Source organism: Melanotaenia boesemani, chromosome 7 (assembly GCF_017639745.1).
Source record: "Melanotaenia boesemani isolate fMelBoe1 chromosome 7, fMelBoe1.pri, whole genome shotgun sequence".
NCBI classification, from domain to species: Eukaryota; Metazoa; Chordata; class Actinopteri; order Atheriniformes; family Melanotaeniidae; genus Melanotaenia; species Melanotaenia boesemani.
The window spans coordinates 22,479,082-22,507,048 of record NC_055688.1 but is presented as its reverse complement, the minus strand read 5'-3'; the positions used below and the strand labels follow the sequence as shown (position 1 = coordinate 22,507,048).

Genomic DNA, 27,967 nt, shown 5'->3' with positions numbered 1-27,967 from the left:
AATGTCATGAAAATGTACAAAGTGTTCATTAATGTGCATTGTCCTCATCAAATAAACAAATAAAGTAAAGTAAATATCTATTATTTCTTTTCCTTTTACTGCAGTGAGGAACATTGAACTGGTATTTCTTGTTATAAGATTATCATTCCAAACATTAAGCAACACTGGATCAGGAATATTTAGCCAGGTTTGGTCCGATATTTACAGAGAAATTATTAAAGCTTTGACCACAAAACTCATATTTGCTTTTTAATATTGTTGCACATAAAATATTGAGGGTAGCTTTGTTGTTTAGCATAATGTTTTAATGAGATTATTTAATATTCCTTTAATATTTTTTGTTATTACATAATATTATACTATAGTAATCCTTCCTATATACCTTCATAATAGCGGTTAACTTATTCTCATATTTTTTTATATTTATTTCCCATCTCTTTAGTACTTTGTTTTATGAATTCTCAATATAATGTATTTTTCTTTTTAGCATTTTGTAATCCCTTTGTGAGCCATGGTAGATCTTTGTGTCTATGTTTTCTATAACATTATTTAATAGGACAGTTTATATTGTCCTACACAGATAGGTTTACATAGAAACCTACAGAAGGAGACCATAGATAATTTCTCAAGCACAGACATACAAAGAGCAGTGATTGACACCCTGAAGCAGAAATGCAGTGATGCCACTGCTACAGATCTCCACACAGGATCAAAGGCTATATGTGAAGCATGTGATAGCAGTTTTGGAGCTTCTTCTGGACTAAGGTGAAAAACAAAGAGAATAGATGGTTTTGTTGTTGAGTCAACTTCTGAATCAGAAGAGCTCAAAAGGAAATAGTTGTTTCCCTGCTGGACAGAATGATGAATTTGAGAAGTGTTTTTCTAGTGTGAATGAGAACTTGCTTAACGTAATTCAGGCATACAGTCCAACCTCAAACCACATCTTGTCTGAGTCTCATTTGTCAGCACTGGCACTTCATTCCCATATTGAATTTAATTCAGAGGAAGTGAAGCGCAAGAGTGAAGCTGGTCCCATTCAGGATATGTTGACAGTGTACAATCTTCTGGATTATGAGATGTTCCCTTCACTGGAAGCTGTTATTCAGGTTGCCTTAACAATACCAGTTAGCAGCTGTAACTGTGAAAGGTCTTTTAGTGCCTTGCATCATCTCCATACCTGGCTGAGGAAGACCATGGATCAATGCAGACTCCAGCACTGGCTGTGATGTCATTTGAGAAGGAGATACCTGAGATAGTTGAACACCAAAAAGTAGTTGACAGATTTGCCAACCTGAAGGTGAGGCGACATAGGTTAAAGTACAAAGAATAATCTGCAGTATCCGTACAAAGATCATTACATACATTGCATACATTGTACCAAAGGCAGGGTTACCTCTCTTTTATAATTTTATATTATAAAAGGTTATTTAAATTATTTCAGGCACTTTTCTTTTTTTGAATTTTTTTTTTTTATTATATAATACATAAATTAAAAAAGTCCATTCTGTTAATGTGTTTTACATGTTGTGCATTGTATTTCAAATAAAACTTAAAAAAAAATAAGTTCCAAGGTCCATTTTTTGGTATTTTTGGTAATCACTATAGGGGGTCTGGTTTACTTCAGAAACATACATACCGTTTATGTTGAAGAGCTGCTGTATCAAAATGAGTTGACTTGCTGCTGAGAAGCAGTAGCAGTAAAAGGCTCGGTGTGATGCTGATCCTGAGAAAAAGGATGTATATTTAAAGAAACAAAGAAAAGTGGCATGAGCACAGATGACCAGGGAAGATGAAGATTTGAGTGAGAAGAGACACAAAAGACGATATTGGAGAAGAGCCCAACGCACATTTCCCAGGTTCTTCTGAAAAATCATGGGCTTAGGTGGTGAAGCCTAAGCCCACACAAATATTGAAATACACACACACACACACACACTAAATAACAACATAGACTTCATATATTTTTTCACCCCAAGGACACAGCAGATATAATCTAAACACACAATAAGATTTTCTATAATCCTGCCTTTGAACAAGCCTCCCATCTTCAGACATCTTTGTATGGTCAAGCTGTTCCATGTGTCCCAAACACATTTTTTTCTTTTATTGTTTCAGTCAGCAGTATCACTTCTCAAGTTGTCACTTTTAAGTAATAAAATATAGTAAATACAGTGATAATTCACATCATGAAGTTTTTTTGTTTTTTTTTAACCACACAAATATAATTTCATGCGTTGACAAATTTTGAGTATGAGCTGTCATATCCCCTATGTACACATACATATTTAGGTTAGGGGCCAGTTGTCTAACATCAGTGAAGCATCAAAACTGAGATGTGACAATTAATGAATAAATAAATGACAGCACTGAAATGTAACGAAGAAATGTGTGTATTTGTTTTTATTTCAGAATAGCTCACATGCTACATGATTTGAATATTTTGTGAAACATTGCACCAAGCCTTGCTCAAATTGATGATAGTTCCTTGCATGTCCCCACCTGAGCATCTAATACCAGGGCCTTAGTTCCAGTGGTGATGATGGCTGTTGATTGGATCAGCTGTCTTCTATATGAAATATTTTGTATGGCTAGTAACACCAGACCTACCAAAATAATAACACAAACAAGCGATACAAGGTCACATTGAAAGCTTTGATAGAAAATACTAAATCTGCTGTTTTTGAGACAGTTTGGGTTCACCTTTAAAATGTGCAGCTCTTGGGTTTTATCTGTCAGGACAGATTAGTTAAATAAAGGCACAAATAAAACATCAAGAAACATCATGAAACTCTTCTTTACCCATACCACACTAAAATTACTGATGGATAAATTTAAGCTTTCTCCCATGACAGTTTCTGTGATCCCTGCAGTACAAAAGACCGGCTGGAGACATGAAAATAAAACTCCCATGACTTGTGAGACCTTCCACCACAACACCTCACTGGAAACAGAAAAAAAATCCCATAAACACAGTGTCAGTTTACCTTGAAACCAGATTGCCATCTTCACTTTAACATTTTGCAATGACATTTACAGTTCTGCAACCAGTCCACTCTCAGGTGGTTATGTCAGTAAAATGTAGTATTATATGTGCAAAGAAAGCACATTTAGTAATTCTTGCAGTGAATTTTTTTTTCTGGGCCACAAAAATATACAAGTGCATGCATGGTCTGATTTTCAGTCCTAAATCTGCAACAGCTGACCTCAAAACAGTCATATCCACTGTGTGTGCATACAGTTTGTAATGAAAAACATTCAGAATAATACAGGTTTTGAAAAATTTCATATATATTTTTTTCTAAAAAAAAAAAAAGAAAAAGAAAAATGTAATTTACTTCAAGACAAGATGCATCAGTTATATACATTTATGTACAATGGCAACTTCATGAGTCATGAATAAAAAGGAAAAAAAATGTCATTTTGCTGCTCTGCAGTGCTTCAAGTCTTTGGATTTTCTGTCACTTTCCTGCTTGTGCTTTCATCTTCATCAGTTCTTAAATGTAGAAAGCGAAAACTCAAACCAAGTAGCCATCTACTGTCCAACTGACAGGCTCTCATTTGTTCATCTGACAAATCTTTGAGAATTGGTCAGTTCGCTTTTCCCTCCCTGCTGTTTCTTTTCTGGCCTTTCACTTGTGGAATGTGAAATCTCCATCCACGTCTGTGCTCCAGTCATTGCAGTCCATGTTCCCCCTCTTTCTGTTCTGTCTGAATCAGTCCAGCTTACGTGCACCCAATTTAAGAGGACCCTTTGCAGCTTTACGCTCGGCTCGTTTTGCTTCCAGCTCTTTCCTTCTCTCCTCCCGTTTCTTTTTGGACAGCTCTGCCTTACTTAGACCTTTAATACAAAGGTTCAAAGATTTAGAACAAGACTTCTGCACATTTAAGGGATTCAAAACTGAAACACAAAAAGCAATGGTCAAAAAGAAAAGGATTAAATTGGTGGGCATCTAACATCATACATTAGGGTGATTGCAGAGAACTTCAGATATGATGCAAAATATCTCAATTCACACAGTAAACAATGAACAGAATGGTGGATTTGTTTAAAACACATTGGTTCCAATTTCTGAAGAAGTAATCCAGATGAAGGACTTACTTTGGCTTCCATCTACTGATTCCCAGCTTTCTTCAGTTCCCCAGTCTCCTGTTGTTTCAGCACTCCAGCCATCTCCAGTCTGTCAGGGAGAGAATTCATTAAAACATGAATGAACGTGCCCCAATCCACAGATTTAATTTGGCTAATTAAGGCCAGTGTGCTGAATCCAATTTCCTAGACTGGTTGGAAAGTTCCTTCCATAGTTGTTTGATTCTTAGGAGTTATTTATATCATGAAAACATTAGTAAAATGGGTTTAAAAAGAATGGGATATGTTTTTTTTCCACTTTTCTATATATTCAGATAATGTTAAATATAATTTAATTTGTTTATTGCTCCTCACCATGGCAGCAGGAGCGCTTCTCTGGGAGACGCTTGCGAACAGGTCATTCTGAGTGGCTCCTTTCCCCGTGCTGCTGCTGCTGTCCCAGTTGTACTCGCTGGCTAAACGCACCCCCTCAGGAAGAGGTAGCATCGTGTTGGCCGACGTCGTGTCCGTCTCCTCCTCCCCCCAGTCATTTCCCCAGCCTTCCTCACCCGCAGAGCTCTGACCCTGGCCATCCTTCTCGTTGGACCAGCTGTCGTCGGCGTCCCAGCCTGAGCTACTCCAGTCAGAGCTCTGCTTTTTCACGGCCACGGAGGTGGACGACCGGCCGACCTACACAACGGAGAGGGAAATACTGAAATGAAGATTGGCTGCATTTTGTTATTATCCACACTCTGGTGTGAACAAGGGATTTACACTTTATGATAAATGTAAAATTTAAAGCTAGCATGGTATAACAGCGGGAATAATAGAATAAGGAAGTTTATCATTGTTACCTACAGTAGTGGTGGTGCCAGTAATAAAAAAGGTAAGAACAATTAAGCGTTCACAGCATTCACACTTAAGGTGGTATTATATAATGGATGTCAAACAAACGGCTCATACTCCTCTCTCACTGGCCTTCTTTTTAGATGATGCCATTCCCGACCAGTCCGTGTTCCAGTCATCAGTGTGAGTTTTCTCTGGTTCCTTGAGAGAATCAGCATTTTAGAAGATCTGATACTACTATTGTGTAAGAACAAATCTCACATAAATATTTGTACATAAATGTAAGAGTAATAATTTTACCTCCAAACTTCCCCAGTCCTCCTCGTCATCCCAGCGGTCTCCTATCGGCTCTTCATCATTGTCTCTAGCCTCAACAGTCTGTGATTGGTTGGCACGTTTAGAGGCAGCGTGGTGAGTCAGAGAGATCTGTGGTGTTTTATCTTCTGAATCTGGTAAATAAAGAAATGATATGTTTCCAGATAAAATACTTGAAATATAAGACATATTGTACTTCAAGCAGACACAATATGTTGAGCCCTCTGACTGCTTCTCCTTGTTGAATTCGATGTTATAAACCCACCAGGTGCAGGCGCTCCATCAGCGGCACCAGTGGGACTGGTGGTGTTAGCAGGTCCACTTCCTTCAGCTGCTGTGCCTCCTTCTGTACCTGGAGCAGTGCGGATTAGCTTGGATGTTATCGAAGACATGCCGGTGACAGCCCAACCGGCCCAACTGGAGGATGCACCTGCAGGCTGAGCACACGACCCAACATCCTTTTCTGCAAGAAACAGGACAGAGTGTTTTCAGAATTAATCAAAGGAAAAATTTCTATGTATTATGTTACCAAGACTTAATCTAGTAAGCTCTCAGGGGTCTAAAAGAACATATAGGCTATTACCAGAATAAATCTTATCTGTCACGTTTATAGAGCTATAGGAGGGCTTTTGTCTATTTTTCTGCAGAGATTCAATCAACTTTTTTTTTCTTTTCCTGAACTTTCTGGGCTGTAACTTTTGAACGAAGGGTTACTTTTGTTTTAGAACATGATGCTGTGAATCAATCACACATACTTTTATTTCTCAGTCTGTAACCTAATATTCTACTATAATGCTGCATATAGTGGCAACTCTTCAAAAGAAAAAAAAGGCATAAGAAACTGGATTTTTTAAATGAGAACTCAAAGACGGTCTCTCCAAAAAAGCAGCTTCCACAGTTAACAAAAAGTATTTGTTTGCCCTGATCTTGAGATTTGAAATATGTGATTTCAAGTTCTGAAACCCTATTTTGGAAGTACACTGAATGCAGCATAACTACCAGTGAAGGGAATGAAGAATTAAATTAAAAAGGCAAGTTTATGTTTTCTATTAAACTGAGCATGTTATGCAAACAAGTGTGTAAAATTTCTTCCTGCTAAAAAGGACAAGACTGCAGCTCAGGGTTGTTTGTAACATACCGATCTCGGACAGCTTGGCTGGGTCTTCCGACACAGCCTCCAGCTTAGAAAGGAAACTCTTGATGGCTTTGAACGCCTCAACGAGAGAAAAACAAAGTGCTTTTTTATATGAGACAAAACAAAAAACTAAAGATACTAAGCTGTCAGGGTCCATGGTTAAAACACAGCATTAATATATTAGATTGCTTTGTCTCTTCAACAAGTTCACTACTTACAGATTATCTGTTATTACTTTAGTTTTTAGCTTATTTCATTCAATATTAACAACTCAAGTTACTACATGAGAGCACACAGCAATGCTACACATCATCACTTATTACAATTATTAGTGTCACTTATTACTTTGGTGTTACATGTTCATACTGGCTTAAATCTGTCTTCATAACCATAAAAAATGATCTATTGGTGGCCATAATTACTAAAAAAGAAACTTTTCAATATTCTTGACTACATTAAATAATGGGCAAACGAAACTCAAGGCAAAGGCCATAAAACTAAGTGGTGATAACACAAACTTCACTCGTGTACCTGATCCCGGACACTTTTATCAGGGTCAACTGTGATGGCACAGAGGGTGGGCAGGATTCGACCAGCGATCTCTGTAATGCTGTAGTAGTTGTGTGTGGCCGCGAAGCCAAGCACGCCAGCAGAGCGTGAAGCGGGGAACGGGTCTTTCGTGGCTCGAGAGAAGGCAGAAATCAGAACACGCTGTCGAGTCTGTGAAGAGAAGAAGCATAAAATACTTTACTAAACTTGACCTTGGAGTTTTTAAATACTGAACACTAAATGCGGATGTTCTTTACCCCGGCATTGAGGTAGGAGGCAATCTTTCCAAGACAGACGGTTGTGTTGCACCGGATTGGACCTTGCTCGTCTCTGGCCTGCAGCCGAGCGAAGTGACGCATCAGTTCTTGGTTCAGGTTAGCGTCATTCAGTTTGGGAGCCAACAGCAACATAGACTACAGAAATGACAGGAAAAGAAGTGAGTTGTGTCTATCGTAATATCCAATAATACTTCCAGTTTTGTGGCTGTGTTTAAGTCTGTAAACTACCTTAACCGTCTGTTCTCTGATGGCGGGGTTGGTGTCTGTGAAGCCGTGAACAACGTGAGGGAAAATCTGAGAATTAACTGCTGCCTCATTAAGATACTGAATGAACTGCTCCATCTGAGAAAGAGACGAAGTAACAAGAATGAAAAAGCAGATTTTATTACATCTGTTATCAGTACAATTAAATAACTTGCAGAGTTCTTTTCCATCATGATGTTTCCCTTTAACAATAAAAGCTTTTAATATTTAGATGAGGAAAAACAGAGAAAATCAAACACAAATACACTTCAGTTCAGTGATGGCTCTGTACAAAAAATATAAACATATGATCACTAAAAACAGGCAAAACTGCAGCCGTTAACAGAACCATGGTAATTGCAAAACATTGCAGACAGACCAAAGGCATTGGTTATTTCACTTCATGACACGTGTGTGGTGGAGTAGTGGTTAGAGGTCTGGAGAACCCAAGTTCAAGTCCCCCGGACTGGCAACGAAGGTTAACCACTAGCACCGAAACCGTAATACGGCAGCCCACTGTTTCTACTGGTACTCTCAAATGTTTTTTTTGACAAAAGGCTTGTTCACCAGCACAAGTTACCGTGGTAACTCAGCTGGGACTCATTTAAGCTACGATAACAAAGCGAAACTCTCACTTTGATGAGCCAGACTTATTGAAATAAGTGAGGCTTTCCTTGAATTCTGCTTCACAGAATATTCCTCAGGCCCTTTTTTTTTGTTTAATTTTGCCTCCATATAATTACGAAATCTACTGCAAGCCCAACATGTTAGCCAAAGATGAGCTCCACGACGTTAAATACCTGCTGCAGGAGTCGTATCCTCATGGCTCGGTCTGTGGAGGAAAACATCTTCACAATCACAGGAATGATTTTCTGTTGGTATTCTTCTGCCGACAGGAACTTCCCCACCTGGCAGAGTGAGACGATAATACATTTTGATGTCCACAGATCAAATAAGTTTTACTTGATATTATCTGATTGATCTCCAGATTCTTTATGTTTCATGCTGCCAGAGAAGGTAAGGGTTCACCTTGAAGAGGGGTGTGAGAACAACAGCGCCTGCATTGCCAAACTCGAAGGCGGTGAGCAGCTGAGGGAGGACCTTGTGTTTACAGAAGTCTTCAGGAAACAAGTCCAAATTGTCACTCAGGTCCTGGAAGAACTGCTGCTTCTCGGCTGGCTCCTTGATCTAGATTTTCAGTTTAAAAGAGATGCTTTATACTTTATTGTTATATGACATGTTGTACACAGTAACCAGAATGTGTTTGCGAACCTGAATCTCCTCCAGGAATAGGTTGCTCTCCACAAAGCTGTTGCTAAGAAATCCTCCAGGTGCTCTGCAGTTCTGAAGAAAGCGGGCTGGGTTTGGCCGAGCTCTGGGATTGGCCCCTACCAGCTCACAGTAGTGGGGGACCAGTGATTTTGGGACCTGTTTACACAAAAGAATAAAAGAGGGAACAGGACTCTGAACATCCTAAAGAAAGACTTATTTTAGTCATTAGTCACCCCTGAGAAATCTGAAGTTTTTTTTCTCTCTCTTTTTTATTCTCTTATGTTTTATTATATAGCCAAGGCAAGGAAAATTTATTTGTATAACACATTTCATGTACAAGACTATTGAAAAGTGCTTTACATAAAACATTATAAGCATTACAGCAGGGAGCAATAACAAGTGCATAAAAAAACAAACAAAAAAAAAAAATAGTTAGTTAAAGATAGGATTTATACAAGTGTTTCTAACGCTCCATTTTCCAAAGCCGTTTTCAAATTTTAGTCAAAGTTGCATCTGATTTGCAAATATCTATAAAAGTCCTCTTTTTCCAAACCAAAGCTTTTCGGAAGAGCTTCAAAGCTCTGGAGCGCCCTCTTCTGGAGATAAGTAATTGAATTACAATTCTTTAATCTGTTATATTTATTTGATACAGAAATCTGCAGATTAAACATCTCTGTGTAGGCATCTTACATACACTGTGGAATCAGTAATACTTCATCTTGGTAATTAGACAAAGAAAGCATTTATCAGACGTACCTTTCCCAATGAACGGAGGGAGGAAGTACGAGGAAGTGGTCCATTGAACACTTCCCAAATAAGGCAGCCCAGTCGCCACACCTCACCTGCCCTGAAATAAAAATTGAAGGACCTCATCACAAATTATTTAACAGCAAATTGTGTTGTGTTTATATATATATATATATATATATATATATATATAGATACAGATAGATATAGATATATTATAAACCCCTCACCCTTACCATTTCTCTCCCCCGTTGTCTGATATTTCTGGTGGGTCATATTTCTCCATGTCTGGGTAAACAGCTTTTGGGGCAGGTAACGAGACCCCACTGGGGTCACCCTGCTCAGGGGCCACATGATCAAGTGCACCAAGCTTCCACTCCCCAGCACGATCCACAAAAACAGCCCATATGCCCAAGTTGTTATGAAGAAGGTGGCAGTCATTGACCAGAAAACTCAAAGCTTTCTGTTACAGGAAGCAAATAACAAAAGTAAAGATAGTTTGCAACAGTTTCCACAGAATAACCAACAAAAACAACTAGACTTTGTCTCCCTTTAAAGTATCAGATGTTTCTCTGTTAATTTCATACCACTATTTGGTGCAGTCCCCAGGAAACCTCGAGTTCACCAGCACCGCCCTTCTCTGCCTGGGCCTTCAGGTGGACTGCCAGGGGTGTCACCTGCTCAGTTACCAGGTACAAGCTCTTCTCTGTCTGTAACAACGCAAAGCAAGATTAACTAGAGTACAAACTGAAATTTAGAAAAGAAATTAGCTTTACAATTTATGACGTAGCACTATGAAGCTTGTAAACATGAAATACACAGTATTTAGCATTCTTATAATACCCATGTTGTGCCTATTTTGTATTTAAGTAACCAAGACATTACAAATGAACACAAAACAACATTATTTTCTTCGCTACAGATTTTCTATTAAGTGGAAACACACTGGTGACACTTAAAAGTCACCAGTTGGATTTAATAAAGCAAAAAGGTAAGAATCTCATTGGGAAAAGTCATTCTGACTCTGGGCCACTGATTACAAAAACATCATTTGGTCTGTTAAATCCAGATTTACTCCATTTCAGATCCACTGGTGCATCAGTGTAAAAAAAGAGAGAAAAAAAAAAAAAAAAAAAAAAAAAAAAAACACAGATTAAGTGCTATACCAATCATGACTAATGTCTACGGTATAAGCCTGTGGGAGCAGCATTAGATCTTGGGTTGCTTTAGTTAGTAAAATTTAGGTTCAATTTGGTGTGCTCAGTATCTAAATATTCTGAATGTCCAGTTTTCATTTCATTTATTTGGTTCTTCTAATGGCATGGACATGTTTCAAAATGACAATGCCAGGATTCATCTGCCTCAAACATCAAAAGAGAGCTTTAGAAAGGATGAGACATCCTAGTCACTCATGGATTGGCCACCATAAAGTAACATTTCAAAGCATCTTATGATAACAGCAAGTATAAATTAAGATTATTGACCTCTTGGTTCTGCCAATTTATAGGCAATAATAAACTTTCAAAGTGCATCTAATAATATAAAGCTAACTAGCACAAACAAGTGGGAAGACTACCAAAACGTGACCCTCTACTATTAAAAAAAATAAACTGTTTACAGCAGAAGAATATTTAGTTTTTGCTCAAATAATGTTCTGAGTACAAAAATCTGAGGCTGTTGGGACAGATATTACAGAGTTATTATTTGCAACTATTACTGCAGTAAATACTACTCCTAAAAGAGAGAAAAAAACTGTTGAATAAATGCTGTATTATTACTAAAAACTGACATTTTCATGCAAGAATATGTGGCACAAGCTGTCAAGTATGACAAGCAGTCAGAAGAGGAGATGTCCACACAAAGAAGAAATTCTCCATTTATTTGGTAATTAAATTAAGAACAAAACAACCAGCATTCATACCACTGTACAAGATCACTGCCATCTGAGCAACCAAGGGGATAAATAATAACTACTGCTCTGCTATATTAGGTGCACTTCACTAATATGCCCACTCACCTCTCTCTGAACATGAGCATGCAAAAGAAAAAGGAAAAAAAAGCAGATAATACACAAGTGATTTAACAGCTTTGTGGCTGGGACAGGCTACTGGGCTCCAAAAAAGAATTAAATGATGGTGTATATGTAGAGCTAAAGAGTTACCTACAAATTCACTTAGATTAGAGACATACCTCTAGTCCATCTACATACGCCAGGATATTAGGATGACGCAGAGTCTTCATTCGCTTGAAGGCAGCCTTGGCTAGCTGGGTCTGCTGCTCTGTTCCCTGGGCCACCTCGTACACGAATACAGATACTGGTTCTCCGGTAGTCTAAGGGGATTGTTTGAGATAGACAGAATCACTCCCATTTACTAAATATTTGACACAATAACACAATACTACAACATCATGTCATGTTTGAATGAATACTGATTGAAATGACTGAGGATTATAAAAAGGAGGAAGTTGATGCTCCACTGAAGATGTTAGTTTTAGATTCTCCAGGGAACTGATCATGACTTCGCATTTGGTGATGGGTCTATTTGGTATGTCAGCTATCTGAACCGAAACTTTTGTTATGGTGGTAAAGGCAGTTATTTCTAACCGATTCAAATGATAGCTGAAAACTTGGCAAGACCGGGTGACGTGGCGAGAAATGCGTCTCAGCAAACACTGAGCATGTTGAGCTGTCAGAGCTCGTCAGAGAGCGCTAACAAGACAAAGACAACAAATAAATCTAAATTATCACTGACATATTAAATAACAACAACAGCAACAAAAGACATATAACTGACACCTAACCAGAAGACCAAATCGAGCTCAAACGTCAGCTGGTGCGCTGACAGGCCTCTATAAACAAACGAGCTAACGCTAACTATTAGCGGAGGGTCAGCAGCGGTTTGCTGCTTTTACCTTTCGCTTCCCCCGATGCAGCGTCCATATTCCAGATCTTTCTGGACTATCAGGGAGAATTTCATAAGCAAAATCTTTGACGGGATCCCTGGCAAAAAAGGACCACATTTCCCCTTACCACCACACCTCATCAAACACACACAACACTGCAGACGGAGGAGGCTAGCTGTACCAACAAATGGAACGAATGAAAATTTGCTCCGTGGGAACTTTGTTTTTGCACATTGGTTCCTTGAGTCAATTTAAGGGTTGGTTAAAAATATTTTATTTTATTTCATTTAGGGAAAATCACTTATTTATTACAAATATGTAATAAATGCATTATCGCATATCGCATTATTTTAAAATACAGAACGTGTTTGATATTGTATATCAAAGAAATGTTCTTATTCTATGTTACATTTTTTGTTATAAGTACATAACTAATATTTATTGTTGCTTTCTTAATTTTTTTTATGAATAAAGAAGTTTTCATTTATCTTGCATTACAAGAGCAGTCATCTGTTTGTCCTTTGATTACAAAAATAAAATAAACGTCATCAAATTGTAAAATACTCTACACACAATTCACTAAACATTTGTGCCACTACTTTGTTTGAAATGGGGAAATGATTTGATTAATTATAATCCAAAAGTATTCAAAAACCTTTTTTTAAAAAATAGTGATATTACAATAATAATTGAAAATGGATTAGTAGGGTATGTTGAGTTACTAACACAATTTCAGTCATTTAATCCAAACCTGAAGATCAATATTAGAAACTACTGCTCAGCGCTAAAGCAACAGTTTTATCAGCAACAGACCTTTTAAATATCTACCTGTATGTTAATCTTTATTTTAAATGGTATTTCATAGGGATAATTCATGTTGTTGAGTATTGCTGGTCAGTCACACAAACATCTTGTTATGATGGTCTGTCATATGTGAAAACAACGGTGCAGATATCCTGTGATGGTTCCACTTATACAGTTTCAGTCAAAACTTCTCCAAAGACACAGAAGTTACTACAGTATTAGATTTTCAATTATTTCTTTGAACTATCTCAATTTAAACACAAAAAAGGGTGATAATAAAGTTCCACTGGTTTTGAATCTTCTGAATTCATCACAAATTAAAGAATATACAGATGCTCAAAATGTGGATACCCCAACATCACAAGAGTAACCATGACCAAAATTCTGAAGGAAAGACCTTTATGATTTTTATTTATTAGTTTATTTTCACACTATGAGCTTTAACTTACATTTGAGTTTATTGTCTTGTAGGACGGCTCAAATGTGTTCAAGTTTCAGTTTTCAACCAGATTGTTTGAGGTGCTCAAGAACTCAATTAGTGAACAATAGTTAATGACTACATCTTTAAAAACATGTTCCAACAACACAAAATTGACCTTAGTGACGACTTTAGACTCTACAGTCTGAATGAAATGCCATTCTTGACTTGTGTTAATGTTATTATTAACACAACTTTTTCAAATATGCACTGACTTCCATGCATATTTCCATTGTACTGTATGCTGGTCAATGAAAAACATAATACAAATTCACACATTGTGGAAGTAATTTTAATGCATATGGTAATCAATCATATTTACTCATATAATAATCACATGTGTAATCATTCTTTTATTCATATAATACATTTATTACCCTCAGTTACATTTCATAATGTGTATTTTCCTTATATAGAACATTGAAGTTATTATTCTCCTGTTGGGTTATGATGCAGGCTTGTGTGAGGTCAGGTCACTTTCCTTCCAGACTCTTGATATGGGAAAAGTTGAGACTGGTGGGCACCTGCTAGATAGAAACAGTTGTTTAGAAATAACAGCCTGTTTGGGCGAGACAGTAGGAGAGCAGTGCCTTCTAGTCTCCCTTCTCCTTTAATCAGTTTAGAGACTGGCCTTCAGCTAGAGACAGGTTGAATAAAACTGATTTTGAAAATGCAGCAAGGCAGAGTCCTCTGCTTGGCACAAAGTACATACATTTGAACAGCTAATATACTTAATTTTTCCCCCTTCAATGTTGATTCATTCCATCTGCAAAATATTGTAGCATCACATGACATTTAATTTCACTTTGCTTTAAGAAATTACTCATTCAAGACGGATTTCAGAAAGCTAAAGGGAGGTATAGAACTCAAATATATTATCAGTTAACCTTTTGATCAAAGTATAGTTTAATTTACCACTGCAATAACTAACTTTTTATGTTAAATAGTGCATTAATCAGTTGACTGTCATTTCTAAAGTATAGCATAAATTACATTTTTGTTACAAAATGCATTTGCCATCTTTCAGTATATTTAGAATAAACCTACAAAGCTATCACTTACAATTAATGTAGCAGCCAGAGAAAAAAAGATTAAGACTCCAAAACAATGTTCATTGATTACTTGTCCAAAATTTAAAACACGTTTAACAGATCTCACTTTACAGCTTTGTCCTACAGCTCTACTTCTACAACTTGTCATTCTGGATCTGATATGTAGCTTATACTCATTATCAAAGTCTTTAGATTGGAGCTTTACCCACAAAGCATGCCAAAGGCAAGACACCGCAGGGAATTGAACCCCGTCCTGACAAAGTCAGGAGTGCCACCACCGGAGTCTTTTGCTTTCTTTTTGCTGCAATATGGGCAAAAGCAAAACCTGAAGGAACAAAGTTTGTTCCTCCAGGAAAAGAAAACCCTTCCAAGACCAATTATATTATCCCATCAGCACACAGTGGGATTTCTTTTGATAACGAGGCTGAAACATCAACATATACAACAGTTTCTCCAATCCCCACGACAATGCTGTGTTTAAAGATGCCTGGGTCAGACGCAAGTTCGGTTGAACAAAAAATTTAAAAGCTAGATAAAGACGAGCGTCTTCATCTCAACCCCCTACAAAACATAATGAAATGCCTCTTTCCAGACAGTACCGCAATGCATGAAAATGACCGTATGAGCACCATATTGCATAATGCAACTAGAATGTTATGCAAGCTGAGGTGCATGCAATATGTTGGGAGAAAAATCAACAGAACCGAAATTACTTAACTTTGCACCCATGACACTGAAGTGATGCAGTATTAGAAACAAGCTTGCAGCTCTTGCTCTTAAAATGACATTTCTACAGCATGAGCTTTCATTCCAAGAATGATCTTGACACTTTAAACCAGTTTTTCTCAATCCAGGTCCTCAGGACCCACTGTCCTTCATGTTTAGTTGTGTTCATAGTCCCACACATCTGAGTAAGTTCTTTTCAAGCGTATTAACAAGACTTATTTCATTCAGGTGAGTTAAAGTAGGGTGGTCATCTCAGGCCAGGTCACATACTTGGTCTACAGAGCTCCAAGCTTTAGTCATACCTGATAAAGCACAAAAACTATATTTAATTAGAACAAGCTAAACATTTATTATGCAAAAAACAAAATCCTTTACAGATAATCCACTCATTGTATTGTCAATACAAGGCACAGTAACGAATTGCAATGGAAGAATTTTGCCAAAACAATGAATGTCAAGGTAAATGTGAACACAATTAGTGACCTTACGTGATGCTCGATGTGCAAGGAAACTTGTACATAGAATGAGTTAGGAGAGTTCCTGATGGTCTTGGGTATTGGAAAGCACACAGGACACAGCACACTGAAAAATGCAAAGGAAAAAGCCTCTCCCCACAATACCATTCCCCCAATTCAACGTACTGGACAAATTACCGGTATTACAGCACTAAATTGTCAACAGCTTTAACAAGGAGATCTGAGAAACCAATAATACAGTTCATAAACTATGGAAACCATTTTCCAGAAGAAGCATTTAAATACCACAGGCTTGATCATGGGGATTCCTTCCTGAAGCGTGGGCTTGAATGTGGAGTTTTGACAGGTGGGCCTGATATAAAAATCTGCAAGAGTCAAAAATACACAACCCCCTCCCACAAAGCAACCAGATGTTGAACAAATTCACAATGACTTCTAATAAAGAGACTTGTTACTGCACTCTGGCAAAATTGGGTTTCTTTACAGCAGCAGACAAATGTTCAAGGTGCTATCCTGCATGGCAGAGTCCACTTGAATCTTGCAGGTGTACCTGGATGTCTTCTATTCAAGCCATTTGGGTATGTGGAGCGGTTGCTGAATATACAGGAATAGCTGCGCAGATGGTCATCCACTCAGACGCCAAGCATGTAAACTTCTCTCAAAACATATGATTGCCTTTCCTCCAGTTTGAGAACTTCTTCTGATCGCAGAGGTTGAAGTCAGATCAAGAAGTTCCTCTTGACAGCACACTATCAAGCCATTCCTTACAGCAGACACCACCAAAATCATGCTGGCACAAAACGAGTTGACCATGGTACACAATACTTTGCTAAGCTTGCCTGAAAAGAAGAAGAGAATGTAGAGCAAGTGAGTCTGTGTATTCTTCAATAGTAGAGTCTAATAAACTTATACTAAACATATGAGAACGTTACAGAGATGATTCAATACAACATACAAACCAAGTACAATTGCACTTCCGGTGTAATGCGTGACACCGGAAGTGCTTCAGCCATAGCCTCTGCTGCACTGCCGGTGTCTCGGGTCTCTCACATGTACTCTCCGACAGTTCCTGATGCTACTTCTTACACTCTTGGACCCCTTTAATTTTGCCTTTTTGTTCCCGGGTCCTGTCGGGCCCCACGGCAGTCTAGTCCGAATTTCCCACGCCGGACTTACGATCTTCATCTCAAACCCATCCATCTCTTGATACTCAGTCCAGTTTCCAGGAAACAAAACAAAAAGTAGCTAAAGCTATGATATAAAAAAATCCATTCCTTCCAAATGCTTTAAAACTGCAGTGATTTCTGTATTTCTTTGGTTAAAGCAAGAAATTATTTCAACACTACAAAAAAGTGTATATAGCAAGAAAAAAAGAGCTGTGTCTGTTGAAAGACTGTGACCAAGACTTCACTTAGCACTCGCTTATGTAGCCTTGATTCCTTTTACCACTTATACAGCAAAGACAAAAGAAAGCAGACTCTAAGCATCTATATTAACGTTATTTGTCTGTTTGGGGGTTCTGCAGCTGTATCCCATCTGTTTCAAGGTTCGACGTGTTGTGCGTTCAGAGATAGTATTCTGCATACCTTGGTTGTAGCGAATGGTTATCTCAGATACTGTTGCTTTTCTGTCATCCTGAATCAGTTGATCGATTCTCTTCTGACCTTGCGCATCAACAAGACATTTCCGACCACAAAAGTGACGCTCACTGGATATTTTCCCTTTTTCGGACCATTCTCGGTAAACCCTAGAGATGGTTGTGCGTGAAAATCCCAGTCGTTCCGCAGTTTCTGATATACTGAGACCAGCACGCCTGGCACCAACAATCATGCCACGTTCGAAATCAGTTAAATCTCCTTTCTTCCCCATTCTGACACACGATTTGAACTTCACCTGCTCGTCTTGGCCATTGCAATTGTATCTATAGTATTTGGGGTGCTTCGCCTTTCGAGAGTCGGATATTCATCCGAGAATAAGTTAGACCCGGTTTTGCACTAAACGAAAGTTAATGAATAATGTACTGTAATCAAATTCAAAGCATATAAGTCATAACTGCAGTGGGACAATGAACAGTGGGGGTTTTGAAAACAGGGATTCTACAGTAAAACAAGATTGTATTCAAACCTCGGAACCCAGATGTGATTTACAGAGATGTTTCCAGTAAAGATCGGAACCGAAATAATAACAGCACAAAGCCAGTGAGGTCTGATTTATTTAAAAAAAAAGAAAAAAGATCACATTCCTAAATATATGTTAATACTAACTGTATTTATGCTAAACTTTTAACCAAATAGAACAGTTGACGTCACAGTAACGCCTGCGCGGATGAATCTGTGTTACAAGGTCCTACAAACCGGATCAAACTAGAATGTGGACTGGACTCTTCTCCTCACTGCAGTGGTTGTGTTGATATATTAATTTAAGGAGCTGTCAGCTTGGATTATCTTAACATATTTTGTTTTATTAAAGTTACTTTAAAAGCTGTGTGTGTGTGTGTTTTTTTTTTTAATAAGTGATGTTTATCTTTTGGTTGGTTTCGCGTCTCATGTTTCAGTGCTATTTGGGTCTTGAATTTAAGAAATGCATCAACACTGTTAAATAAATAATAATAATAAAAAAAAAAAATAAATAAATTTTAAAAATGGAAATTCCAGAGACATCCAGTGTCGTGCGTTGTGTTTTCAGATGGTGGAAAATTACTATGAATGACTTAATTCACTTTGTTTACCAGTAGAGGGCGTAATGAAACTAGAAGTTTCTCCCTGAAATGGACTCTATCTGACCCTCCCATTTTTCACCCACAGGACTGCAAGACAAGTTGGGGCAACATCCCCTATGCAACATTTGTATATTCTTGTAATTTATAAGCTGATCAGCAACAGCAGTAGCTGGAAGTTGACCTCTATTTGAGTTTCAACCCCATGCCCCCAATAAATTGTTTTGTTTTATCTACTAAACAAGATGGGAGTCTTTTTTTTTTTTTTTTTCATCCCACAGCCTAATTAAGAGTGATTTGCTTGCAAACATTATAGGCTTGGGAGTCTTCCCATATTTGCAATGACAGATTAGGTTTAAACAGGACTGTTGTCTCAGAGGATAGGCTGTAAAACCAGCTTTTAAAATTTTAAATGGCACTAATTAAAGCTTAAAGAGGTGATGAAGGCCCTCGCCCCTTCAGCCTATGTTTACACCATGTCCCCTGGTGACCTCCCTACCACAGCGATGTCCCCCTCACCTGCAGAAACGCTAATGCAGTGTTTTCCAGCATTACCCGTTTGTCCTTTCTGCCATAATCAATGCAGCTCATCAGTTTGTGTAAAGGCCATTATAAGCTGTTTGGAATCATGATGGAGTGGAATAAGGCTGTATAATGTTTATCTGATGAATGCAAGTCATCTATGCTGTAAAATGAATAACTTCCTGTTATTCGGAGCGGGGTTATGGCGTTCTGGACATATAGATGTGGTTAGGATCAAACTGGACTGAAACGTGTTCAGTGTGATGACGAAACAAACTTTGAGCGGCTGCCACCGCTGAACGACAACTTTGTGAAAGTTTTTAAAGATTTTTAATCCCTTCTTCAGAATACTTATTTCAAGGGCTGGATGGTTAAATGCAACGTAACTGGTGAGAAAGACCATCTTTTGGCAGGCTAGATGCAACTATGGCGTAATGCTGTCATCTGATCTACTGTTTGGTGTTGTCTCACTTGAACTCTATCTTGCCCCACACAAGTACATCCACAATTTCAGATCTACTTATATATGTTGATCTGATGCAAATAGTATACCACCATCTTTATTTTAGCCCAGCTATCCAGCTTCAACAGTGCTTGTACACTAAAAACCGTCATTCCGGGCGCTCCCAGCTCATTTGCCACCTTTCAGTACATTTTGAGCACATCCACATAGCTATCCCTTACAAATAATGCAGCAAGAAATAAAATGTAGGCTGTGATTACAAAAGGATGTTTATTGATCATTTGTCTAAGTTTGAACATGTAAACAGTTGTAAACTTGAAGTTCTGGAACAGATGCAATATAAGCTATTTTTTAAAAAATTTTTCCAGCTTTACCCACAAAGCATACCAAAAGCAAGACACCGCAGGGAATTGAACCCCGTCCTGACAAAGTCAGGAGTGCCACCACCGGAGTCTTTTGCTTTTTTGTAATTGCTGCAATATGGGCAAAAGCAAAACCTGAAGGAACAAAGTTTGTTCCTCCAGGAAAAGAAAACCCTTTCAAGACCCATTATATTATCCCATCAGCGCGCGCGAGGATTTCTTTTGATCACGAGGCTGAAACTAGAAGACAAGACAGCCGTTTCCCCAATCCCCAGCATGTCCCACAGTATTGAATTGGTCTATGTATCCATTCCAATTTATCCATAGTAGCAATACCACAATACCAGCATCTCTGGTGATACTCAAAGCCGTTTTTCCCTTTGCAACACAGCAGAACTTGAAGGTCAAATGAACAGTGAAGGCTTTCTTGCCAAGTTTAAAGCTGCAATAGAAAGAGACAAGACAATGTAAGCCTCCCCACCCCCCTCCCGCCCACATTAAGCCCGCACTACACCAATACAACAAGTCAAAATGGTTCTATTTTACTGCAACTGCAGAATTTACCACAGCTATTCTTCCTCAGTGATGCTCAATCCTTCAATATAAGAGAATCCTAGAGGCTGGTGTACCCAAGTCCCATGAAACAGCCGATGTTTAAAGATGCCTGGGTCAGTAGCAAGTTACGCTGAACAAGAAATCTGAAAAGGGAGAGAGAGAAGAACGTTCCCTCCCACCCCCCCCCCCCCCCCCAAAAAAACAAAAAACACCCCTTACCAGACACTACTGCAATGCTTGCAACCTTATGAGTAGTATTTCATAACGTAAATAAAATGTTATGCATAGCGGAGGTGCATGCAATATGTTGGGAGTTAAAGCCATGATATGTTGAAGAAAAATCAAGGGAACCGAAATTACTTAACCTGGCACCCACGACATTGAAGTGATGCAGTATTAGAAACAAGCTTGCAGCTCTTGATCTTAAAATGACAGGACTCAGTGCTCCATCACAGGTTAGGCCATCCCAGATGACAAAGAAATTTTTGGCGATTTGACCTAAGAAATCAAAGGGAAAAGAAAAAAGGCACACACAAACACACAGACAGCAGGGCTTCTGCGAAGGACGCCAGGTGTTTAGATTTAAGCTCAAGCGCACAGGGGATTGACACTTCATTCACGAAGGGAGGGTGACACTCATATTCGCTGACAGCTTCCACAGATGGCTTTGCATTCAGAGGCAGGCAAGATCGAAGTGGACAGACGAGTATGATCTGAAACAAAGAGTGATCTACACAACACACCCACCACACAATACTCAAAGATTTTGAGTTCTACTCATCTTGTGGTCTTAAGATGCAAAGCAATAGGGCCCAAGGCCAAAGAGGAATGCTAGTTAAGCATTGTTATTGATGATTTGAGGTTAACATTAAGCCAGTTCCAAGATGTCATTTTGTCAATTTTATATTGCAAAAGTTTGACAAGATAAGTCAACATCTTACTACATGCTCCGGGTTAGAGGACTTGACTTGTGCTTGATGTAGTCTTGCACTGTGATTTCTGTGAAGAGAAGTGTAGGGACACGCCCAGCCAAAGCACCATATAAACTAAAGCAACACATTTGCGTTGCATTTTGGGCCAAATGTGCTGCACCATGCACAGCTTTCCTCAGCCACTTTCAATTTTTAAGATTTGCACAGTTGCGCAATTCTGAGTAATTAAATGTAACCAATCTGCCACTTGCACAGTTGCACAAGGGCAAGCAGCTGAGGGCTAATTATTCCACTCAAGTAACCTCTTGAAAAACAACCTGACCCTTTTCTGTTCAATCTGCATGTTGGTGGAGTTCAAAACGTAGGAAGATTCCTGTGTTGTCATAGGGAGACCGCATTCTTCTTTGGACTGTTCTGCAAAATCAAAGAGGCAGAAAACAAAAATACCCCGTGCCCCTCCCACAGTATCGTAGAACTGACCACTGTTATCCTTACCAGAATGCTTTACTACAGAAGTCAAATTCGGTGATGCTCCATCAAATCATCTCATTATCAAGACTCTTAAAGAGAGCACTACAGTGCCATTTTTATAGCAAGCGACTTTCATTCCAAGAATAATCAGGACATTTTAGTCCATATAAGATTAGGGACCCATATAGGGTGCAAGTAATCCAGATTTCCACAAATCAATATTTGATGGATCCAACTTATCTGAATTCAATTTCCACTTTGAATAGGAAGTCATTTCAGCCCAGGCCACATCCGTGCGCTACAAAAGCTCCGAGCTTTAGTCATACCTGAAAAAGCACAAGAAAAGCTCCCCAAAAACCCCCAAAAGAACAAATGCGTACAAAAACTGTATTCAATCACAACAAGCTAAGCATTTATTATGCAGAAATCAAAATCCTTTACAGATAGTCCACTCATTGTATTGTCAATACAAGGCACTAATTGCAAAGGAATTGCAATGGAAGAATTTTGCCAAAACAATGAATGTCAAGGTAAATGTGAACACAATTAGTGACCTTACGTGATGCTTGATGTGCAAGGAAACTTGTACATAGAATGAGTTAGGAGAGTTCCTGATGGTCTTGGGTATTGGAAAGCACACAGGACACTGCACACTGAAAAATGCAAAGGAAAAAGCCTCTCCCCACAATACCCTTCCCCCAATACAAAGTACTGGACAAATTACCGGTATTACAGCACTAAATTGTCAACTGCTTTAACAAGGAGATCTGAGAAACCAATAATACAGTTCATAAACTATGGAAACCATTTTCCAGAAGAAGCATTTAAATACCACAGGCCTGATCATGGGGATTCCTTCCTGAACAGTAGACGTGGGCTTGAATGTGGAGTTTTGACAGGTGGGCCTGACATAAAAATCTGCAAGAGTCAAAAATACACAACCCCTCCCACAAAGCAACCAGATGTTGAACAAATTCACAATGACTTCTAGTAAAGAGACTTGTTACCGCACTCTGGCAAAATCGGGTTTCTGTACAGCAGACTAGTTTTGAGGTTGCTATCCTGAATGGCAAAGTGTCCACTTGAATCTTCCTGGTGCACCTGGATGTCTCCTATTCAAGCCATTTGGCATTGGGCAATGTGGAGCTGTGTGAAGTCTAGGAAAAGACTGATTAACGCCCCCCCCCAAAATCATACCCCACACAAAAGGCACGAAACCCCACTTACAAAATATTGTGTAATGTAATGATAAAAATTTTAATTTTAAAAGATGTCTTGAATTGTTAAGTACATAATACCTTCCTACACCATGTTAAACCCCAGTAGATTCACAGGATCCCGATCCATAGTACTAAAGAATGCAAGATGAGCTCAACTTGTACGAGTGGCTAGCACAGAGGATTCGTTCCATGAACAGCTTTAGAGTGGGGTAGGCCTGTGAAAAGAAAAACTCCAGACACGTTTTAAATTACTCCCCCCCCCCCCCCCCCCCACTTCAGACGCCATTTAACAATGTCAGCAAATATTACTGGATATAGTAAAGTAAAAGCAATAATTAATGTACAGGATAGTTACACCCACATGTACACCATGCATGAACTCACTGCTTGGGTAAAGGGAATAGATGAAGCTGCTCTGTACCAATGGGGCGGTGTTTTACTGAGGGGTTGCTGAATATACACGAATGGCTGCACAGATGGTCATCCACTCACACGCCAAGGCTGTAAACTTCTCTGGGGTAGACCTATCAAACATACGATATCCTCTCCTCCAGGTGGAGAACTACTTCTGATCGCAGGGGGTAGAAGTCCGATTAAGAAGTTCCTCTCGACAGCACACTACCAAGGCATTCATCACAGCAGACACCACCAAAATCATGTCAGCGCACAAGACGAGTTGACCACGGTACCAAATACTTTACGGGGCTTGCCTGAAAAAAGGAAGAGAAAGTGGTGCGAGATATTGTGTTCTACAAGAACTGAGTCTAATAAAGTCATACTAAAAACCTGAGAAAGTTACAGAGATACCTCAACCTGATATACAAACCCAAGGCCCTGGTTTACACTTGTGAAGCTAGAAGACTTGGCCCCGTCCCACCCTCAGCATGGACTGGCTTGACCTGGAACTGCTTCAGCCATGGCCTCTGCTACACTGCCTGTGCCTCTGGCTCCCTCTGGTGTACACTCGTCGAAGGATCCTGATGCTGCTCCCTGCTCTCTTGGACCCCCTTCTGCTCTTGCCTTCTGGTCCTGTCCTGCCTGGCCCCACACTGGTCCTCCCACGCCCTTGGATCCTGTCCTGCCTGGCTCCAAACTGGTCCGCCCACGCCCTCTGGTCCTGTCCTGCCTGGTTCCATAATGGTCTGCCCACGCCCTCTGGTCCTGTCCTGCCTGGTTCCACAATGGTCCGCCCACGCCCTCTGGTCCTGTACTGCCTGGTTCCACGCTGGTCCTGCGATCTTCATCTAATAACTAAGTCCATTCTTCCCTTGACAACTCAGTCCAGCTCCCCAAAGGGAGAATAAAATTAGAAATAAAGAAAAAAATCTTCAGCCTTCTATGGCAACAAAAAGCAAAAAAAAAAAAAAAAAAAATCCTTATGCTAATGCTTGTGATTCCCTGAGACAGCTAAAATTTTGGTAAAAGCCACGATTGCTTCCAATAGCTTTATAAACTTGTTATTCCTTTTTTTTTTTTTTTTAACATAATAGAGGCCATCTGTACAAAAACAGCTAACTTGCATTGCTTAGCTAAATGTTATACATACTTGATAAAAAAAAAAAGAAAAAAATACTCAAGGCAATTAGTTCTGGATTAAAATACATCTAATGCTGATAGTGTTTCTCTGGCAGCTAATAATAAAAAAAAAATATTCGATTAATTAATTTCAATTCCATTTTGGTCATTTTTAATGTAGCTTTTTGTCTCTTTAGAGGCTCTAAAAAGTCAAAGCCTGTATACACATAGGTGTCTAATAGTATTCTTAAATATTAAAGAAGCCACCTTACTTATAAAAGATAGAAAAGATTTATCAGCTCAAGCTGCTGCTGCTCAGCACTGTCGCCAAATTTGGAGAAGCATCTAGAAAAAGCCTGGCAATTCACTTGCCATTTTAGTCAATGTATGCAGTAGATCCCCCAATTACAGACAAGGGCAAGCTTTACGTCACGGCTCCCATATATAGCCAACAGTTAAATAATGCTACAATTAAAATCCTGTAATCTTAAGTAATTAAGTAAATAAGCTCATAAAAAAGTAATTATGTCTTCCTTGTTAAATGAAGTTTGATTTGATTCTGTGCTACATTTTTAGATCAAAACTAGGTAAACAAAACGTTTGAATAATGACATTACTGCTTTGTTAATGGCTCGCTTAACAAGGCGTTAGCTCAGAAGCGGCCTATGAATTACACTGCCCGCCCAAAAAATCGGAGGGTCGTCCAATAATTTATTTAATCGCCATTAGCCTTGATTGCGTACACATCTGCTTTTCAGTGCGTCACATTTCAGTTCTTACTTTTTCGCCAAAGTATATATTTTTAAACTGCCAAGTCCCAATTTCAATGTTTCTTTCGCATCGCACGTGTTGAAATATTCACAATTCTGCTTTCTCAATATAACATAACCGTGAGGCTTAATAGTTTTTACTTTTTGATTTATTCCCTTTATACCTTCTGTTTTATGCGGTTATCTACTGCGAGCGTTCAGAATTTGATTAGTTGGTCTCCCATCCCTTCTCAAACAGATTAACATATTTTCCCCGACCACGGGGTGTGACGACCAACATTGTTGTTTTAAGAAATGAGAAGCTACTCACTGCATTAGTTAGGGTTAAATATCTTATTGCCAACTGAAAAATAATGGGAGATTCTTACCAATTTTCTTCGTTAAATCCAAGTGGGGACTTTTTTGGACGGGTAGCGTAGAAACAAGTTTCAGATAAATGATACATCTTAATCTGTTGATTGCGCGGCGTGAAATATTAAGCTTCCTGAAAAGGTTTTTAAGAATTAACTCATATCGTTAGATTTGATTCAAACGCCTTTCAGACCAGGCCTGAAGCCAACATCGAACAATACAATTCACATTTAAGCGTTTTTTTCCCCTAAACGAAGGTAGACCAAAACTACAAATTTTCATTAATAATTTTGTAGGTCTGTCAAGTTTTGTTAAAAGGAAAAATACAAGATCGAGTCAACCTGCGTTGCCTGCTAGTGCACATCTATCAGAGGGCTGCAGTCGTACAACGAAGGCTGTGAGAAAATGGCGTCGCTCGTTTTTATATCGTTTGGTGATTCGGTTAGACGAGTGTTAGATATTCTTCCGAGAAGAAGTTAGTCCCAACTTGGAGCTAAACATAAGCTAAAATAATAAAAAGAACGATAACGATAATAATTTAGAATCTGATTTAAAACATAGAGATATTAAAATGAGATATTAAACAATATATTAAACAAGGATTTTTTGAGAACAGTGCTAATCCAATCAGACTGGACAAACAACAGCACCAAGAAATATATGGAGATGTGTATTACAGAGATGTTTTACGTTAAGATCACAAGCGAAATAATAACCAGTTAAGCGATATTCATTAAATATCAGATTGTAAAGTTGTTAATACCACGACCAAAGTTTTCTGCGGTTCTAACAGGCAAAACAACTGACGTCACTGTAACGGCTGTGCGGATTAATCTTTAGTTCAGTGTGATAAAGTCCGGCAAACCGGATCAAACTGGAATGTGTACGTGATTTGTCGGCCCTACTTTCCCTTTACTGCAATGATATGCAGTTTCTGAGTTAACAAAAGAAAACAGTCAACTCACCGTTATCGATAGTGTGTTCATTAGCACGTTGTTAAAGTGGATTTTTCACTAACTGCTGTAAATTCTGCACTTTTACAGTATTTTTTGTTTCAATATATCAGTTTCTTTCATATTCCAAATCTAACAATATCAGTATGTGAGATTATATAAAGAAAATAAATAGAAACATCCAACATCCAAGAAAATAACAGAAACATTCAATTCCAGAAGGTGTGGTGTTGTGCTATGATGGCAAATTATTAGGCCAAGACTTACTTTGTTTACAAGGAGGGGACATAGTTAAAGTATGTGTCAGTCTCTCCTAATGGATTCTCTCTCTCTCTCTCTGCCCTTCCCCCTTCAATACCAAAAGCCAGCTATACCCACAGAGCTGGCTTTGTAGGGGTAGCTCTGAAACTCAACCAGATCTGTCCTCTGGTTGAGTTTCAGTTCTATTTCACTAATAAATTGATTTCTTTAATCTCCCTAAACAGGCTGTAAAGCCTAATGCTGTGTGACCTCAGAGAAAAGTTTCCTTTATTCATGTATCCAGACCAGACAAGACTTATGATCCTAGTGGCTGGCTGTAATTTACTGTCATAATCTTGAAGTCTCCCTTTATTAGATTAGGTTTGAACAAGACAGTTGTTTCAGCAGAGAGGTTGTGAAATTTTATACTGCAGTCATGATTACAACAATGAACAAATAATTTGTTGGAAAAATCAGTTTGCTTTCAAGAGGCTTTAGATGTATTAAACACGAAAGTAAATGCCTGAACAATCTAAATACTGTTTTACAGAACTGCGCTTTTTCTGTGACAATTTCCATTAGTAATTGTTTGACACAATATTGAATGGCTGAAAAAGACATAATCACATGACATATATGGTCCAATTGCTTGAGAATGCAATTACACAATTCTTTATTATCCTGGTTGTAGAAGGCCTCTTAAAATCAATGGGAAAACAGAGGGCAGGTCAGTGTTTCTATCCAATGGCATATGTGCTCTTGCATATGTTTATAACTAAAAAAAAGTAAATACAAACTGTAACTCTGTTGCTCATCAGCATACAAAAAGAATGAATAAATTAATCATAAGGAAGCACAAATAAAGGCAAACAAAATTGTGAAAGTTTAATCTTTGATTTTCACCAAAGCCTGGTATGGAGCCTTTTCCCCGGGGCTTTGGTCAATTGTCTCCTATGTGAACGCTCTCGCTCTTTCTGCTGGTTCGATAATCACCCAGCTGTTACGT

The 27,967-nt window shown here is 38.6% G+C and overlaps 1 protein-coding gene across 2 annotated transcripts; it reads right to left on the bottom strand.

The window, feature by feature from the left end:
• Positions 1-2,367: 2,367 nt before the first annotated feature.
• Positions 2,368-12,556, bottom strand: scyl1 (SCY1-like, kinase-like 1). 2 transcript variants are annotated; one of them, XM_041990558.1, is made up of 18 exons: positions 12,365-12,556; positions 11,642-11,782; positions 10,039-10,161; positions 9,688-9,914; positions 9,461-9,551; positions 8,705-8,860; positions 8,462-8,620; positions 8,233-8,340; positions 7,418-7,531; positions 7,169-7,324; positions 6,894-7,082; positions 6,366-6,441; positions 5,493-5,690; positions 5,213-5,361; positions 5,030-5,113; positions 4,442-4,756; positions 4,100-4,178; positions 2,368-3,838 (listed from the first exon to the last, which is right to left on the bottom strand). In XM_041990558.1, the coding sequence occupies exons 1-18, from the start codon at positions 12,470-12,472 to the stop codon at positions 3,714-3,716; spliced, it is 2,598 nt and encodes an 865-aa protein (XP_041846492.1). In that variant the 5' UTR covers positions 12,473-12,556; the 3' UTR covers positions 2,368-3,713. The 2 variants fall into 2 exon arrangements, with proteins under 2 accessions (XP_041846492.1, XP_041846493.1); XM_041990559.1 differs by having other exon boundaries at positions 5,045-5,113.
• Positions 12,557-27,967: the final 15,411 nt, after the last annotated feature.